Source organism: Castor canadensis, chromosome 4, assembly GCF_047511655.1.
Source record: "Castor canadensis chromosome 4, mCasCan1.hap1v2, whole genome shotgun sequence".
Lineage (NCBI taxonomy): Eukaryota > Metazoa > Chordata > Mammalia > Rodentia > Castoridae > Castor > Castor canadensis.
In genome coordinates, this window is record NC_133389.1 from 127,252,690 (window position 1) to 127,269,642 (window position 16,953).

Sequence of the window (16,953 nt, forward strand, 5' to 3'; positions counted from 1 at the left end):
AAACTGCATCCACCTATAGGTCTTTAAATATTGCTCTTATATCACAAATTAAAACATTTCAGAGTCAAGGAGAAATAAAACCAGACATATAAACTGCTTCTGGTTATTTACAATACCACCAGTGAAATCGGTAGCTTTCAAATGCCTGTCTACAACAAATCAGTGAGGACAAAGGCAGGTACTATCAGGCCTCTTCCAGGTCTACTGGTGTAAACCTTGTGTTTTAAATATACATGGGAAGCTGAGGCAGGAGGATTGCTTGAGCCCAAGAGCTGGCGAGCACTCAGGGTAACACAAGACCAGGTTCAAAGAAAATCACTCTGGTGAAATAGGCCCATTGGGCAAAGATGAACCAATCTAAGTATCAGTAAGTACATTTACAATGGACTGTAACAAATCAAATTTTCTATCCATAAGTTATTAATAATCCTCAATAAAATAAAATAAAAAATTCTCACTGTCCACCTTTTAAGGATGCTAAGTAATTAATTCTTTTGAAGACTGTTAAAGTCCATACAGTCTTTTCTACACAAAGTATACTTTCAAAGTAACCAAAGAGTTGATAAAAATTATTTTATAGGCATATTTCATCCAATAAATGAGAAAACAATTAGAAAAGTAGAATACCACTATTTTGTAGGCAGTAACAAATTAATGGATCTGTGTAATGATTAGCAATGACAATGTTGTCCCAAACATCACTGAGAACATATTAGAAAGAGAAAACAAATAATTCTCAAATCACAAACTTCTATGAAAGAACCATCAGGCACTCTGGAATGCTGGCAAGTATGTAATAAATTTCATTTTAAAAGGTCTAAGGGAGTTTTGCCTCTCCTTTCTGCTATGAGACCTGCCCTCCTACTATAAACAGCTAAAAAACCAGACAAAATATAGGAAATAAAGAGTTTTCAGACAGAGGACAATATGCAGTACAGAATTATATTTCCCGAAAGAAATCAAAAAATGAACTGAGCAAAACTGTGTAAAGGTGGTTTCAAAACCACAGTTTAGGAAGAGAAAACCAACAGAACTCAACACTTATCCCAAGTTAAGGAGTCAAAGATAAAAGTTAGTAGATCAAGGCAGCTACATTTTACAGGAGAGTTTACTGAAAAGGAGGGAGCTACCCTGAAGAGCTACAGAAGATCCCTCAAGAATATAACTAATGATGTACATGTAAGTTCTACCACCACAAGGCCAGGGAAAAAACCACACAAAAGCAGTAAAGCAAACTATTCTCAAGCTTCACCCAGAGCTTGGAATAGTTCACATTCTATCAAGCCAAGACAAAACTCAGGTAAGAAAGGAAGAGCTTTATTTAGCAAAGCAGGCAAAGAGGCAAGCACACTCCAAAGACAGAATGTGGACATCTTAAGAGAGAGACTGTCATCTGTGACTTTTCCATCATGGATATTCATAGTAAGATAAGTAAGACAGGGGAATTGACTCAGATATTTTCTTTAGATAATTGTTTTCATTCGTTCTTCATTATCAGGGTATATTAATCATCTGAGGATAGACTAAGGACCTGTTTTCTACATTAGATTACAGTTCAGTGAAGCGAAAAAAAATAACATTTGTGTGCTTTGCAATGTAGTTATATAATAGCATTTATTACAAAAAAAAGTATAATAAAAATAACAAAAATGTTTTGCACTCAAAATTAAGCATTAACAAATGTTTTGCTCTTAATAATAAATGTGTTTTGTTCCTCAATTTCTGGCAGAGGAATTCCTTATCACCTTTTCCTATTTTAACGCACCTCATAAAAAACCTCAAAACCACCAAATTATACACAAAAAAACTAAATGTCACACCAAATTCTAACACACTTTAAAGGAATCTAACAAAATTCAGCATAAAATTTAGTGTCCTGAACCTAATAAAAATTGAGACATGCAAAAAAGGCAGGAAAACAGAAGAAGAAATCTTGAAGACATAGCAAAATAGAAATTATCCAAATAAAGCAAACTGAAAAAAAATGGAGAAGGAAATAATCAGAGTAATTTATAGTAATACTATAAAGTGAACTAAAATATATATAATACAAGTCCCAGAAAGGGAGCAAAGAGGGAGAGACAAAAAGAATATTTGAAGAAGTATTAGCCAAATATTTTACAAATTTAATGAAAACCAAGTACTCACAAACCTAAAATCTCAACAGAACCCAAGGAAAAAAAAATGCGGACAACCATACAAAAGTACATGAAAATCAAATTGTTGAAAGCCAGTAGTAAAGAGAAAAATTTAAAGGTGGCCAAGAAGAATAACATCAGGGTTCTCATTAGAAAGCTAGAAGAGAGTGGACATGGTGGTGCACATCTGTAATCCCAGCTACTTGGCAAGCAAAGATAGAAGAATTTCAGATCAAGACTAGCCCAGACAAAAGTTATCTAAACTCTGTCTCAAAAACAAACCAGGGTGCTGTTGCACACCTATGATCCCAGCTACATGAAAGGCAAAGGATCTCAACTTGAGGCAGGCCAGGGCAAAAAGCATGAGACCTTAACTAAAAAACAAACTAAAGCAAAAAGGGCTGGGGCAAGAGCTCTAGGCAAGTGTGAAGCCTTGAGTTCAATACCCAGTACCACCAAAAACAAAGCTAGAAGAAAATGGAAGATACATTTGAAGTGCGTAAAAAAAAAAACTATCAACCTAGAATTCTACCAATGAAAATATCTTTCAAAAATGAAGACATAAGCTGGTGCTAGTGGCTCATGCCTTAATCCTAACTACTCAGGAGGCAGAGATCTGGAAGATTGTCATTTGAAGCCAGCCTGGGCAAATAGTATGCGAGATTCTATCTCGAAAAAACCCTTCACAAAAAAGAGCTGGTGGAGTGGCTCAAGGTGTAGGCCCTAAATTCAAACCCCAGAACCGCAAAAAAAAAAAAAAAAAAAAAAAAGACATAATAAACATATAAAAAGATGTTCAATATCATTAGCTACCAAGGAACTGAAAATCAAAATCTCAATGAGATACCACTTCACACCTTGTCTGTAATCCAAAAAAATATAATTGGAAAAATTGGATCTCACATCCACTGCTAATGGGAATACAAAATGGTATAGTCACTGAAGAATAGGCTAACAGTTCTTCAAATAGTTAAACATAGAGCCATCATACAAACTAGAAACGCTACTCCTAAATATATACCTAAGAGAAATGAAAACATATGCCCACTCAAAAAAAAGTTTTTTGTTGTTTTTGTTTTTTAGTACTGGGATTTGAACTCAGTGCCTTATATTAAGAAGGTGCTCCACCACTTAAGCCACACATCCCCGTTCTTTTGCATTAGTTAGTTTTCAAATAGGGTCTTGCATGTTTGCCCAAGTCAGCCTGGACACAATCTTCCTATTTACAACTCACCTCCCCTCAGCTGGTACGAAAGGCACCCACCATACACCCAGCTTATTGGTTGAGATTGGTTAGGTTTCACTAACTTTTTGCCCAGGCTGGCCTAAAACCAGGATCCTCCCAATTTCTGCCTCCAAGTAACTAGAAAAAATATTGTGTATTTTAAGACTGGAGTAAAGAAAGTACAAATACACCTAAAAGACATTGTGATGCCAAAAAATTGAAAGTACTCAAAAAAAAAAAAGGCATATATCAAAGAGAACATGAAGGTTCCAAAAGGCCAAATTTCAGCAATTTGAGCAAATAAATAACAATAGTAATAGATTACAACCAACAAAACAATACAAATTAAGTCTATACTGATACAAATTATAATAAAATACATGTATAAATGGGGGAGCTCTCTTTACAACAGAATTCTATACAATAGAATTTCCACTGTTCCTTCTATAAATATTGAAAAAACAATGAAAAATTTAAAAATCACTATTTAGTAAACACCACAATAAACGTTTCAAGCAAGAATCACAAATGCCTGCCAAAATTAGGAGGCAAAAGTATGAAAACAACAAAGAAACAAAAATGAAAAAAAGAAAAGAAAAACAAAAAAGGAAAAAAACAGTAAAACAAAAAAGATGAAGAAAAATTTTTAAAAATAAAAAAAGTATGGAAACAAGATACGTACACAATTTCAAGGAATCTCTAATAAAATGCTTATTAATTACATTAATAGGAAAAAGTTACCCTTTCTGTGAAGAAAGCTATCTAACACCTCCTTAAAGTGACCAAAGTTAACTCACCAGTAATGAGACAAATCAGTATCACATGCTTTTGGATACAGTACACAAAATTGCATTACTTGACATAATTTGAATTTAATCACAAGGAAACATCTGACAAATCCAGTAACTAAATTACACAATACTGGCCAATGCTCTTCAAAAGTCTCAAGAATTTGAAAAAGAAAGGGAGATTAAGGAATTGTTCTAGATTAAAGGAAACTAAGAAGACAAAACAATTAAATACAACATATAATCCTGGATTGGATCCTGGGCCAGAAAAAGGACATTAGTGGGGCAATTGAAATAAATCAAAGTTCATTTCCTGATTTGCATCATTGCATTATAGTTATAGAAATTGTTAACATTTAGGAAAATAAGCAGAGGTTATATAGGAAATTTTAAGCTATTTTACAAGTATAAAAACTTCTAAGCATGGAATTATCTCAAAACATTTTTTTTTAATTTAAAAGAAAAATCACGGTGGGCACAGATAGCTCACACCTGTAACCTAATTACTCAGGAGGCAAAAATCAGGAGGATCATGGCTCAAAGCCAGCCCCGGGCAAATAGTTCCAGAGACCCTATCTCAAAAATACCCAACACAAAAAATGGCTGGTAGAGTGGCTCAAGTAGTAGAATGCCTACCTAGCAAACATGAGGCCTTGAGTTTAAATCCTAGTACTACAAAAAAAAAAAAAAAAAAAAAGCAAACTGGGAAGAGAGAGTTTTAACACATGTCTAACAAAGAACTCATATCCAGAATAAAAAAAAACAACCCCACACACACTTAATCATTCAAAAAACAAAAAAAAACCAGACCTTTCACAAAAGATATCCCATAAACATATGAAATAGTTCTCAAAATCAGGCATGTAAAATGACAACAAATCACATGATACCTAAGTATGGGCAAATATGAAAAGGATGACAATACATTAGTAAAGATGCAGAACAATTAGAAATTTATTGTAATGCTGGTGCTATAAATTAGAATAACCACAATAAGCCAGGTATGCCAGGAGGATCAAAGTTCAAGGCCAGCTCAGGCAAATAGTTCTCAAGACCCTATCTTAAAAATACCCAACACAAAAAAGGGCTAGCTCAAGTGGTAGAGCATCTGCCAAGCAAGCATGAGGTCCTGAGTTCAAATTCTAGTAAAACAGCAACAACAAAAGGAATAACCACACTAAAAAATTGGGTGGCAGTATCTTAACTCCTGGGTACAGGCGTGAGTATTTGTATTCATTCACCTAACAGAAATGAGTTGTTAGGTCCACCTTCCAAAAGACATATATATGCTTATTCAAATAATTCACAATAGTCAAAAAATGGAAAAAACTCAAATGCCCATCAATAGCAGAGTAGGTATCTCAATTGCCTATTTTCTTAGATATGATGTTGATTTAAAAAAGTATAAAGAATATATTATGTATGATTCCATCTATACCAGGCAAACTAATCTATGTTAATAAATGTTAGAATATGAGTATCCTGGGGAGGATACTGACTAGGAAATGGTACAAGGCAGTCTTCTGTGGCACTGGACACATTCTTTATCTTAATATGTGTACTGATTACATGGTCTATTCATATATAAAATTCTGATACATTTAAGATTTGTACATATGCAAGGTATATTTCAAATAAATAAAGGTGCTTAAAAAAAAAAAAAAAAAAAGACAACAAATGCCCTGACAATTCATTTAGGAAACCTCTGAGATAATTCAAGTAAGTAAATGAGTAGAAGTAAAGACATAAAAATGAGAGAGAGATTTTGGTTTTAGGCTTGGTACTCTACTGAAAAATACAACTGAGAGGAAAAGATGCAAAGATAAATGTCTCAAGTCTCTGGTTTAAATTCTTTGGTGGAAAGTATAGTTACCAGAGAGGAACTGAGTTCAGTTTTGCACATGTTAAGTGGAGACTTATCACTAGAGATGCTCAGGGCTATTAGATACGTGAATGTGGAACTCAGATAACCTGAGCAGAATGTATAAATTTAGAAAATAGGAGCCAAGAGATGATTCAAATCAGCAGAGGATGAGACTGCCCAAGGAGAAAGTGTAAATGAAAAGAGAATGGAACCAAGGACAGAATCCTAATATTAGGGAGCCAACTCAGGGATGTAGGAAGCATAGAAGAAGACTGAAGGAGGGGGCTTGAGGTGTGGCTCCAGAGGTAAAGCACCTGCTTTGCAAGCGTGAAGTCCTGAGTTCAAACCCTAGTCCCACCAAAAGAAAACAAAAACAAAAAAATCTGAAGGAAAGGAATAGTAAAACAGGTGTCAAATATTGCAAAAAAGGTTAAGTAAGTTAAGGATAAAAAATGAGTACCAGCTCTCAGATCACTATTAATGACTTTTGTTACAGTTTCTGTCAAAAGCAAAATTTTTAAATGGTCTTAAATGTCCCTCCCCAAAAAAACTTAAAATACACAATTTGTACTACTTTGTACCTTCATAGGCACGTGAATTTCAAAGTAGTTCATACAAGGACTCATTACAAAAATCTAAAATTAAGCCATAAACAGAAGATATTAAGAATTTATAAAAAGAAAATACAATGTATTCCAGGGATAGAGTACACATAATTTGTTCACTGTTTCAGGTACATAATGCACCTATAAAAACATTAGCACATAGAAAAATCCAATGGCTTTTCTGTATATGAATTTTTATAATAAATATTAGAGAAAATGTAGTTAACAGAAAAATAAATATACACATACATACAAGCCAATTATTTACTGAGTCTCTAACAGATATTCAAAAGGGGTGTTTATAAATCTTGCTAATCTATCCATTCAGCAGACAGTGGAATCTGACTCCCAGCTTAACTTTATCTACTCTCTAGAATGAATATACTGTGATCACCAATATTTGCAGCCTACAGAATAATCTTCCTCCAGTGAAATCCTTTAAGCAAAGAACAATGAAACCTCTGGGCCTGGCATGGTGATACACACCTATAATCCTAGCTACATGGGAAGCATAGGTAGGAAGATCACAACCAGAGCAAAAATGCCAAACCCTATTGAAAAAATAACTAAAGCAAAAAAAAGGACTGAAGCATGGCTAAGTGGAGAAGGCCTGCCTAGCAATTGCATTGCTCTGAGTTCAAACCCCAGTACCACCAATAAAAAAGAAAGAGAATAAAACTTCTGAAGTAAGAACAATTGAGCTAAGAATCAGTCAAGAATAATTCTCCAGGGAACACCTAAGCACCACACAAATCATATTAGAAAAACAGCTAACTGCAGTGGCTTTAAGAAGACCACAGTTTTTGCCACTCTTCCCATCAAGAGATGGTCTATTTCCCCTCCCACTTTTGTCTCTAAGCTAATATCAAGACTTAAGTCAACCCAAAGATTTTGGTGGAAATGTCCTGTGCAATGCCATACTTCCACTTTCTCAGGAACCAGCCACCAGGCTATAAACAAGCTTAATCTAGACACCACATGGAGAGAAAGAAACCAAGTAAAAGAGAACAGAAATGTTCCAGACTTCTAGTCAACCCCAATAGGCCCCAGACCTATGGAAGAAGCCCATAAGAACTTGGATCTGCCTTCCAATCCTGACTAACCATCAGCAAAAGATTCACCCAGCTAACCTACAGAATCCTAAGAAATAAATTATGGTTTTAAACCATGAACTTCTACATAGTTAACTACACAACAATAAATAACTAAAACATCAATGATAGCTATGTTGTCAATCTAATTTTAGCATTTCCTATAATTTTTTCCCTCAGTAATAGTAAACAACTTTCACAGACTCTGTGACTGGTTTCTGGCCAACTGGAAGAGGACAAATTATGGGCATACCACAATCCCAGAAGCATCAGCTAGGCAAGATGATTACTCCCTGGGGCAGTCCCAGTATTTGGATATACTATTGGTCCCCAATACCTGTATTATTCCTTTCTTTCAGGGTAATAGAATCGTTAACTGAACATATAGCTGTTATAATAAGGATTATATTTCCCAGGCTTCTTTGCAACTAAATTCTTGTGACTAAATTCTGGATTAAGGCACAATAGCAGAAGTATGGAGTGGCAGTTTACAGAAAGAAAAAAAAGAGACTGTCAGCCAAATCATTTGGCCCTTTGACCTGAGAATTCACAACAGCTTAGACCCTAAGAAAGGGGCCACATCCTAGGGATTGCTGAGCTATGAAATAAAAGGAGCATGGATCCCTTCAGACTTCATAAAGCAGATCCACTATGACTACTGCAGCGAATCTATAATGCAAAAGACACTCTTTTACATAAAAAAAAAAACAGAAACTTCTGTTATAGCCAATGTTACTAGGGTTTTCTGACAACCTTAACTGAATCTAATCCCATCTAATGCAGTGGTAGCAACAAGAAGAGCTGTCCTTGTACAAGTAAAAAAAATCTGGAATACCAAAATATAGTTCCTCCTAATAACCTTCAAACCTCCCTAGCACAAAATAATTCATTGGTCCAAGATAAGCTAATTCACACAGGGTCACTCAAATAAGAAAAGGCAGGATAAAACTAGAAACAAAATCTCCATACTCCTAGTGGAGCATTATTTCTACTTCCTTAAAAACAGCCTTTAAAACATGTCTTTATCACTAAACCTACAGTCATCAAAAGGGAGAAAAACTGTCCCACTCACAAATAATAATTGCCTTCCACAAATAATTACTGAATGCCTACTACGTTACTAACACCAATGGATCTAGGCATTAGAAATATACCAATAAGCAGGAACAACATAATCCCCGACTTTATGGAACTTAAATTCTAATGGGGGAAGGATGCCAAACAGCTTAGTAAATTAGATAATATGTATAAAATACTCAGGACAGAGAGATTGGCGTATAATAAGTGTTCAATAAATATCAGATTATCTATAAATATGGCTTGTTAGTTTCTTAGCCTCTTTCATACTAAAAAGCAAGCCCTTGTATTCATCCAGCTCTCTAAATATCAAGAAAGTCTTTAAATGGTTTCTGTATTACATGTTGGGTTTTTTGTTTGTTTGTTTGTTGTTTGCAAAGCTGGGCATTGAAACTAAGGCCTTCCTTACACATGCTTAGGCAAGCAGCTCTACCTCTTGAGGTAAACCCACAACCTTTTTGTGTTTTGTTTGCTCCTACCTTTGCCCAAGCTATCCGCAAACTGGTGATCCTCCTGCCTCTACCTCCTGAGTATCTGGGATTATAGATGTGCATCACCATGCACAGCAAATGTCATTTTTGACCAACAGGCCATCCTTTAGAGAACTATCTCACTCTCCCAACCTATTTGTTGAAGACTTAGCCACAGGTAGACATGTCCAATCAGACTTCCTTGCTCAGGTATTTGAATCACAGGAGAGGTAGCAGGAAATACCCAGAAGTTCAAGAGTTCTGTGGTTGAGCTCCACATCGACCCATCTCTGCCTGCACCACCCTGGCTCCTGTCCCTTCTGAGGCCTCGCTGTTCAGCTGCTCCTTCAATTCTTTGTGTTTCTTACAAAGAACCCTACATGATATGGTTGAGTAAAGAAGGTTTTTCTACAAAAAGGAGTTTTACAACCAAACATAATTGTCAAAACTCAGCAAAATGTGCCTTTAAAATAAGTGAATCTGCATGGGTAAAGTGCTGGGTTCAATCCCCAGCACATCCCCCTCCCAAAAAAACAGTGAATTTTACATTGTGAAGTATACCTCAATAAAACTGAACAGAAACATTTCATTTTAAAGCATACACAGCACATTTACACTGAATAATAACATCTTTAGATTATTTTCACATACATTAACTGTATTATACTCTGGCTAAAAAGCTTAAGAAAATACTTAAGATGGCCCCTTTTAATGTAGTCTCATTTGAAGTGAAGTTGCACTGACGGTAGCGATTCCAAAGTAAATATGTTAATATCTAAATGCTGTATCTTTTGTAATGAGGCTCACAACAAGATAATGAGCATATCTTCAAGTTTATTGACAGCATCCTACAATACTTTGCTTGAGGATTTGTTTTATACCTCCACTCTTTATTTAGTCTTACTTTGCAGGCAGACTGTATTACAGCAGGAAATCCCTTCAAATGTAAACTTCTCTAGCTCTAAGAAAGACTGAAATTAGGATAACCACACATATTCATGTTTTACATTAAAAGAATTTAAGAACTGCTGAACTTGATCATACCATGCTCCATTCGCTAAAGATTCTCCAAAGAACACACAGACAGAGTTGTCCTACTTGCCACCAATCCAGAAGCCCAAAGCACATCCCCAAATGCTACCTTCATAAATCCATACTGGCCTGAGACAGTTTATATTTTAAGGTTAGAAAAGGCATATAATAGAAGAATGAATAATGAAAAAAACCAGACAGTGAACATTTAAGTTATATGTATAAGATTTGTACAATAAACCTCTATTTCCTATCACTGTCTTATTTGCAAATATGATTCACTTCAATTTTAAAAACATTACCAAACTCAACAGTTTGCTCTCACAATTTTCAAAGCTAGATACTTTATAGATACAAAGCAACTTCCAAAATTATATTCAAAATTGTCACCTCTTTTTCCAGTAAAAATTCATCCATCTGATCTCTGATCTCCCAAGAATCTAATCAAACTTACAATGAATCTTTTAACACTATTTCCTAAAGTATCCTTCTGTATAGTCCCTGATAGCCAGCCTAGGTAGGAACCATACATGGTCATGAAATCAATAATAAACTACTTCAGTATCAGTCAAATGCAATATTATGCATCTCCCAACAGTGTTTCAAGCAAATACAGATGGTCTGGTTCACTGATATTTTAACTCTTGTTGCTTCTTCCTCTGAGTTTAGCAAAACAATATACATAACTCAAGTTTCAAAACAATATCTGTTAAGAAAGCCAGAAATCAGATATAGCTAAACTACAGCCTAGTTTGCAACATGAATATTCTAGCCCCTTTCCTTCAACTTCAATTTTAAATACCTCATGAGTTTCCCACAAAATGAAACTAAGAAAAGCTCCAACATTCACTTACCCAACATTTGGCAATCCAACAATACCAATTTTCAGTGAGGTTCCAAATCTTCCAATGATTGGAGGTGGCTTAATTCCATCACCTCCCTTTTTGGGGGGCATCTGAAATGTCAAAACAAACGTAAAAAAGATTTTAGTACCTGAGTTCAAACCCCAGTGCAGCAGGAAAAAAAAAAAAAAGTTTTTAGTATCCCTATGGGCAAAAATACATTTCATCATATAAAATATTATTGGCTAAGAGAATAAAACATACTGTATATATCAATCCAAAACTAACACAGAGCTAAGCCCACTTTATTTTTCAGTAAAAAGAAAAAAAAATTCTGAAAACAGATCTAATTCTAATGGTTGTCAAAGCAGTCACTCCTGAGAAGTCCAAGAAAGACTGATATAAAAATATGTAGCATGAGGAATCAAAGATAAACTTTGCGTTCTAATCTTAGATCCGGATTGTTCACAAAACATTTTCTTAACGTGACAAATTACTATATGAATAAAAGCATCGGGAAGCAGGTGCAAAGATGAGAATCAAAGAAAACCCATTCTAAAAACACCAGCAACCAAGTCACCTCTCACCCAACCGTGCCTCTGTTATCTGGAGTCTGTTCGTCCCCATTTCTCCACAACTCAAATTTTTCACTCAAATGAACACACACCAGTTTTGTGGGTCCTTCCACCTTTGAACTACAATCAAGCTCATCAGTCCTCAAAAGCAACCTCCAAAATATACACTGTGGTTACTTCTAATGGTAACTTAACCCACTCAATTTTTTATTTCTTTTTTGCGCTGATGGGGATGCGAGGCAAACGGTCTGCCACGGAGCTACAGCCGCCGCCTAAACCCACTCAACCTTCTGATTTGCAAGTCAAAACTTTCTGTCCCTTGCTAGTTCTGGTTCCAAGTTCCACCGCAAGGATCCCACTTTACCACTGCAAAGTGAACTCATGAGGACCGGCAACCTCGCGTGTGGGGGGCTGAGAACTACAACTGTCCCTGTCCTGTGGCAGGGTTTACCTCTGGGCCACGCTGGGGCCCAGATTAAGTGACATTCCAACCTCTGTCCGGGGACCAAGAAGCTCTCCTTTCAGGGCCTTGACACCTGCCCCGGGCCAAACCCTAGGCCTTCAAAGAACAGCTGCACAAGCAGAGCCTGTCCAGTCCTCCGGCCTACGAAGACGCGTCCGGTCGCCAGGCCAAGGCGCGCCCCCTCCCAACACCTTTCCGCTCCTACCGCGGCCTGTCCGCCCCGCCTCGGCGGAAGGCTTTCCCAGGCCTGTCCGCCCCGCCTCGGCGGAAGGCTTTCCCAGGGCGAGCGGGTGTGAGGCCGGCGCCGTTCCCCGGACACGCGGCCTAGTCCAACCGACAGCGCCTCATTCATCCACATGCCCCACGCCGCCCTCGGCCCGCCCGGCCGCCTGGCCCGGGCCCGGCGCCAATCTCCGAGTGCAAGGCCCGAACGCCAAAGATCACGCGGAGAGCGCGCCCACGGGCAGCCTGAGGGCCTCACCGTGCTTGGGGCGGACGATGACACGGGGTCCCGGACAGCGGGAGACGGGTCTCGCCGGCAGCGGGAGGCGGGGAGGAAGGCGGAGAAAGCGCAGGCCCGACCCCTTCGCGGAGCTGCACGCACGACGGCGGAGACGTCGGGACGGGCGGGCCGGGCGCCCATCGGCACCTGCGCGCAGGCCGGGCGCCCCGCCCACCTCGGTTCCACCCATTGGTCCGCCGGGCCGCGGGAGGCGGGAAGGGCGGGGCGGCGCGGGAGCCTGCGGGAGCTACCCAGAGGCCTTGGACGCGCGGATCTTCCTCCCTCTCTACACGTGGGCAGCTGGCCGCACTGCCCCGCGGCCGCCTGGCTGCCGTACGATGCCTCCGCGTCCCCGGTTGCCCGCTCGCCGGCCTGCAGACGCGGGTGCTCGGCCGCGAAGTACCCTCGGCCCTGACGGCCCAGCAGGTTCGCCTGAGGTCGGCGGACACCCTCTCCCTCCATCTCTGAAGACCGCTCCGCCAGCAGCGCGGCCCCGCGGGACCGCGGCTCCATCCCGCATTCCTTTTTCTGTAACTTTCTTCAGTCAGTCCAGACGGTGAGAGGCTGTTAAACTTTTTTAAAGGAAAATGGGTCAAAAGAAGCTGAGATCTAAGGATTCCTTCTTCCCCTTCAGGCGTTCAGGGGTGTCACACTGGCCCTGGATTAAGCGCGCCTTTCGGGAGTCCCTTCCTCCCACATGCACCCTCCTCCTGTGAGTGGGTAATTGCACGGCCTTTGAAATTTGGGGGACGCAGGTTCCGATCGTGATTCCACCACTCATTAAATGTGTGACCCTGGACAAATGATCTTAGTTGGCCTCAGTTTCCTCCTGGGTAAAATGAAGCTACTGAGGTCCATCTTCCGAGGTTAGCGTGAGGATAAAATGAGACGTGTAGCCGCAGCACCCAGCACATCTAGGAACACTCGTAAATAGTAGCTATTGTTAATATTAAGAGTTTTAGCCCATCTCATCCACACCTTTTCACTGTTCCATGCGCTCCACTGGAAAAGAGATTCTTTCATTTAGGTCCTCTCCTTCAGTGGCAATCAAGTATATGTTGCAATAAATATACCTGTCCAAAAGTTGGGATTTTTTTTCAAAAATGCCACTTGTAAATAAAAGAAAAATTATTAATTGGTTGCTATCCCCAGTTTCCAAACGAGGGAACATATCAGAAAGGTTAAGGTGCTTGGATAAAGTCACAAAGGGAATGGCAGAAACCAGATTACAAACCCCATTCAAACTGAAACATCTGTTCTCTTTCAACCAGAATAATTTTGAATAGGGTATTAAAAGCAGCAAATGAGCCACTATTTATAATAAAATTGCATTAAGGTTTTTCCTTAACCCTATAATGATTTATTAAGGTAAGTATAAGAGCTCTTTTTGTAATTTTGGAAATTTTCAAGAACACAGGCAACTTGATTTTGGATTTATGTTATTTTTTCCTTAATGTCATCCATAAATAGGCACTGTTTATACTCTCAGTCGAGTACCCTTATCACCAAAACCATGCATGTGTAAAATAGGTGTCTGGTGTACACTTTATTTAGCTACACAAAAAGAGGAAAGTTAATTAGCCCACATTTTGTAGCCAGCAAATGGCCCTAACATAGTAATTCCTAAATGATTCTCCACTGTTTTAGTAGTGAAGTTCTGTAGTTAGGTTCACACTGCTGCTTATGGAAACAGGAACCATTATCTAAAAAACTCAAGAATCCCAAAGAACTCTCTGCCCAGCAACCAGCCACTTCAATACTAATTGAAAATGTTCCCAGTTATGGAGTAGTGGAATCATCTTCAACTAGCTGATGCTTCAATATCAAATCTACCCATTCCCTTAAATTCACACTATCAAGTCCTTGAGTCAATAACATGTCTCTTTTTATAACTATATCTTTCTTACCTGTACTTTTGACCACCTTCAAAGTGCCTTGAGGAAGCAGGTCACACAGAGCTCAGCCAAGCAATTTCCTGAGTAGCCAGTTGCTGCTACTGGTTGGGAGAGGGGTGTGTCAATTTGTATTGAAAGTTCTCATTGGTTTAGTTCAGGCAAAGTTCTACCAAGGTCCCAATGAGCCATGGTCAAGTAGGTAAGGGTCATAAAAGTTATACAAGAGAAGCATCCCTATGTGTCACCTCTCATAATTAAACAATCAGTTTTCAGAGAAGACTCTTGGGATTTCTGCTAACCTGCATGATGAAGACTCAGTAAAGCAAACAGGATATTAAGAGTTAAGCCTGGGGCGTTGGGGGTATGTAGGTCAGTGGTAGACTGGTTGCCTAGCATGTACAGGCCTTGGGTTTGATCCCCAACACCACCAAAAATGTAAAAAAAGAGTTAAGCCTAATAGAGTGACTTGGAATATAGGAAAGCTTGGCCTTGAGCCTTTTGCACTAAGTGAAGTTTTAGTGCCTCTTATCCTCAGTGACCTTTCTTTTGAGAAAAGATTTCACTATGTTGTCCAGGCTGGTCTCAAACTCAGCCTCAAGTGATCCTCCCACCTCAGCCTCCTGAGTAGCTGGGACTACAGTATGCACCACCACACCTATCTCCTAGTCTTAGTCTTTTAAAACAACCCTCACTTTGGAAAACACCAGGGTCTGACAAGAACCTCTTATTCTATTCTGAGGGCAGTACTCCCAGTGACTTAATTACTTTGTACTAGGCTTCGCCATCTAACAGCCACACTGAGGACCATGCTTCTGACACATGAACCCTCGGGAGAAAAATTTGAGCCAAACCATAGCAACACTTACTTAACCACTCAACCCCATCTGTACAGACATAACAAAAATAATAGCAATAACTATACTGAAGGAGAAATTTAGGCCTGATAATTTATAGAAGATTACAGCTTGCAAAAATACCCTATAGAGTTATTAAATAGCATTTCTCTCTGTTACCTTGGTCACATTTTTTTCTTTAAACTCTCTACCATATCTAGTGTCCAGGAAAATAGGTCCAATTTATATTTTTATTGTTCAGATGAATTTATATACTTGAGTACCTACTCTGTCCCAGGCTTTGCTCTAGATTTTGAAGCAGTGAATAAGATAAATATAGTATGCACATATGAATAAAAATAAATAAATAAATAAATAAAAAAAGATAAATATGGTCCTTGTCCTCAGGGGGCTTGTGATCTAGTGAGGTGGGCCAATAAGTAATTGCACTATATTACAACCTGGTATGAGCTGCAGAAAGGAAACCTAAGTTCTTTGACTACTATTTGAAAGTTTAAAACAAGCACCTTGGTTTCACTTAACTTTCAGGACTTCTGACATTATGTAACAAACTGACAGTGACTAATTAGCCATCATCCTCTTTCCCTGTTCCATTACCAGAAGTACTCAGACACTGTTAGGCATCAGCAAAGAAGCAGATTTTCCATTTTCATTCTTCTATTTGACAAATCATGTCTTTTTTTTGAAAATTGAAATTATTTTGAAATTTGACTGTAAGTTACCCTTGAAGTAAATAAAACATGCTTAATCAATTGCTTCTAGTATTTAAAATCTGATCTAATCAATGGCTCAGTTTAGTCAATTGCTCATAGTATTAGAAGACTGATTAGAAATTAGTAGTTTTATTACACAGTTGCTGTTGTAGTTCATGGATAAAGATTTAGGAAGTTTTTTTTTTTTTGGTTTTTGGGGGTTTTTTTGCAGTACTGGATTTTGAACTCAAAGCCTACACCTTGAGCCACTCCTCCAGTCCTTTTTTGTGATGAGTTTTTCGAGATAGGATTTCACAAACTATTTGCCTGGGCTGGCTTTAAACCTTCAAAAGGTGAACCTTCATAGTTCATTGAGAAAAAGACTGAAGAAAATTGATCATCTTCTAACAACCACTTAATGGTATTAAAATGTGAAAATGTTATTTTTACTGACCTTAACAAAATATGAAAATTGCCCATCATGGAAAGGTTGCTTACCAAAACATGTGACAAAGATCCTGTCATTTGAACTGGAAATTGGGAATCTTGTACATAGGCCCAAGTGACCAAATACATGGTGTATTATAGGATGTAATATCATGTTATTTTACTTCATGTTCACTATAGAGTTGGACCTGTGTAGTTCATGCCAAAGAATATTTGTGCCAGAGTGAGCTGGATTATAATACAATAACAGACAACTCCAAAATTTGAAGAGTTTAGCAGAATAAAAGTACTTCTCTTACATTAAGTCCACTGGAGCTGTCCACAGGTTGACTTAGCACTTTAAAAGTGCTTCATTCTCAAAACTCTTCCATATCCTTACCAAAGTGCTCCCAC

The 16,953-nt window shown here is 38.3% G+C and overlaps 1 protein-coding gene across 2 annotated transcripts in view; it reads right to left on the reverse strand.

The window, feature by feature from the left end:
• Positions 1–12,810, reverse strand: part of Ola1 (Obg like ATPase 1) — a 159,944-nt gene extending 147,134 nt beyond the window's left edge. For both annotated transcript variants that reach the window (XM_074071127.1, XM_074071126.1), the window contains exons 1-2: positions 12,652–12,810; positions 11,145–11,245 (exon numbers count right to left, since the gene is read on the reverse strand). In XM_074071127.1, coding sequence (XP_073927228.1) covers positions 11,145–11,245 — 101 coding nt within the window. In that variant the 5' untranslated portion in view covers positions 12,652–12,810. The remainder of the gene's footprint in view (positions 1–11,144; positions 11,246–12,651) is intronic.
• Between the last annotated feature and the right edge of the window lie 4,143 nt (positions 12,811–16,953).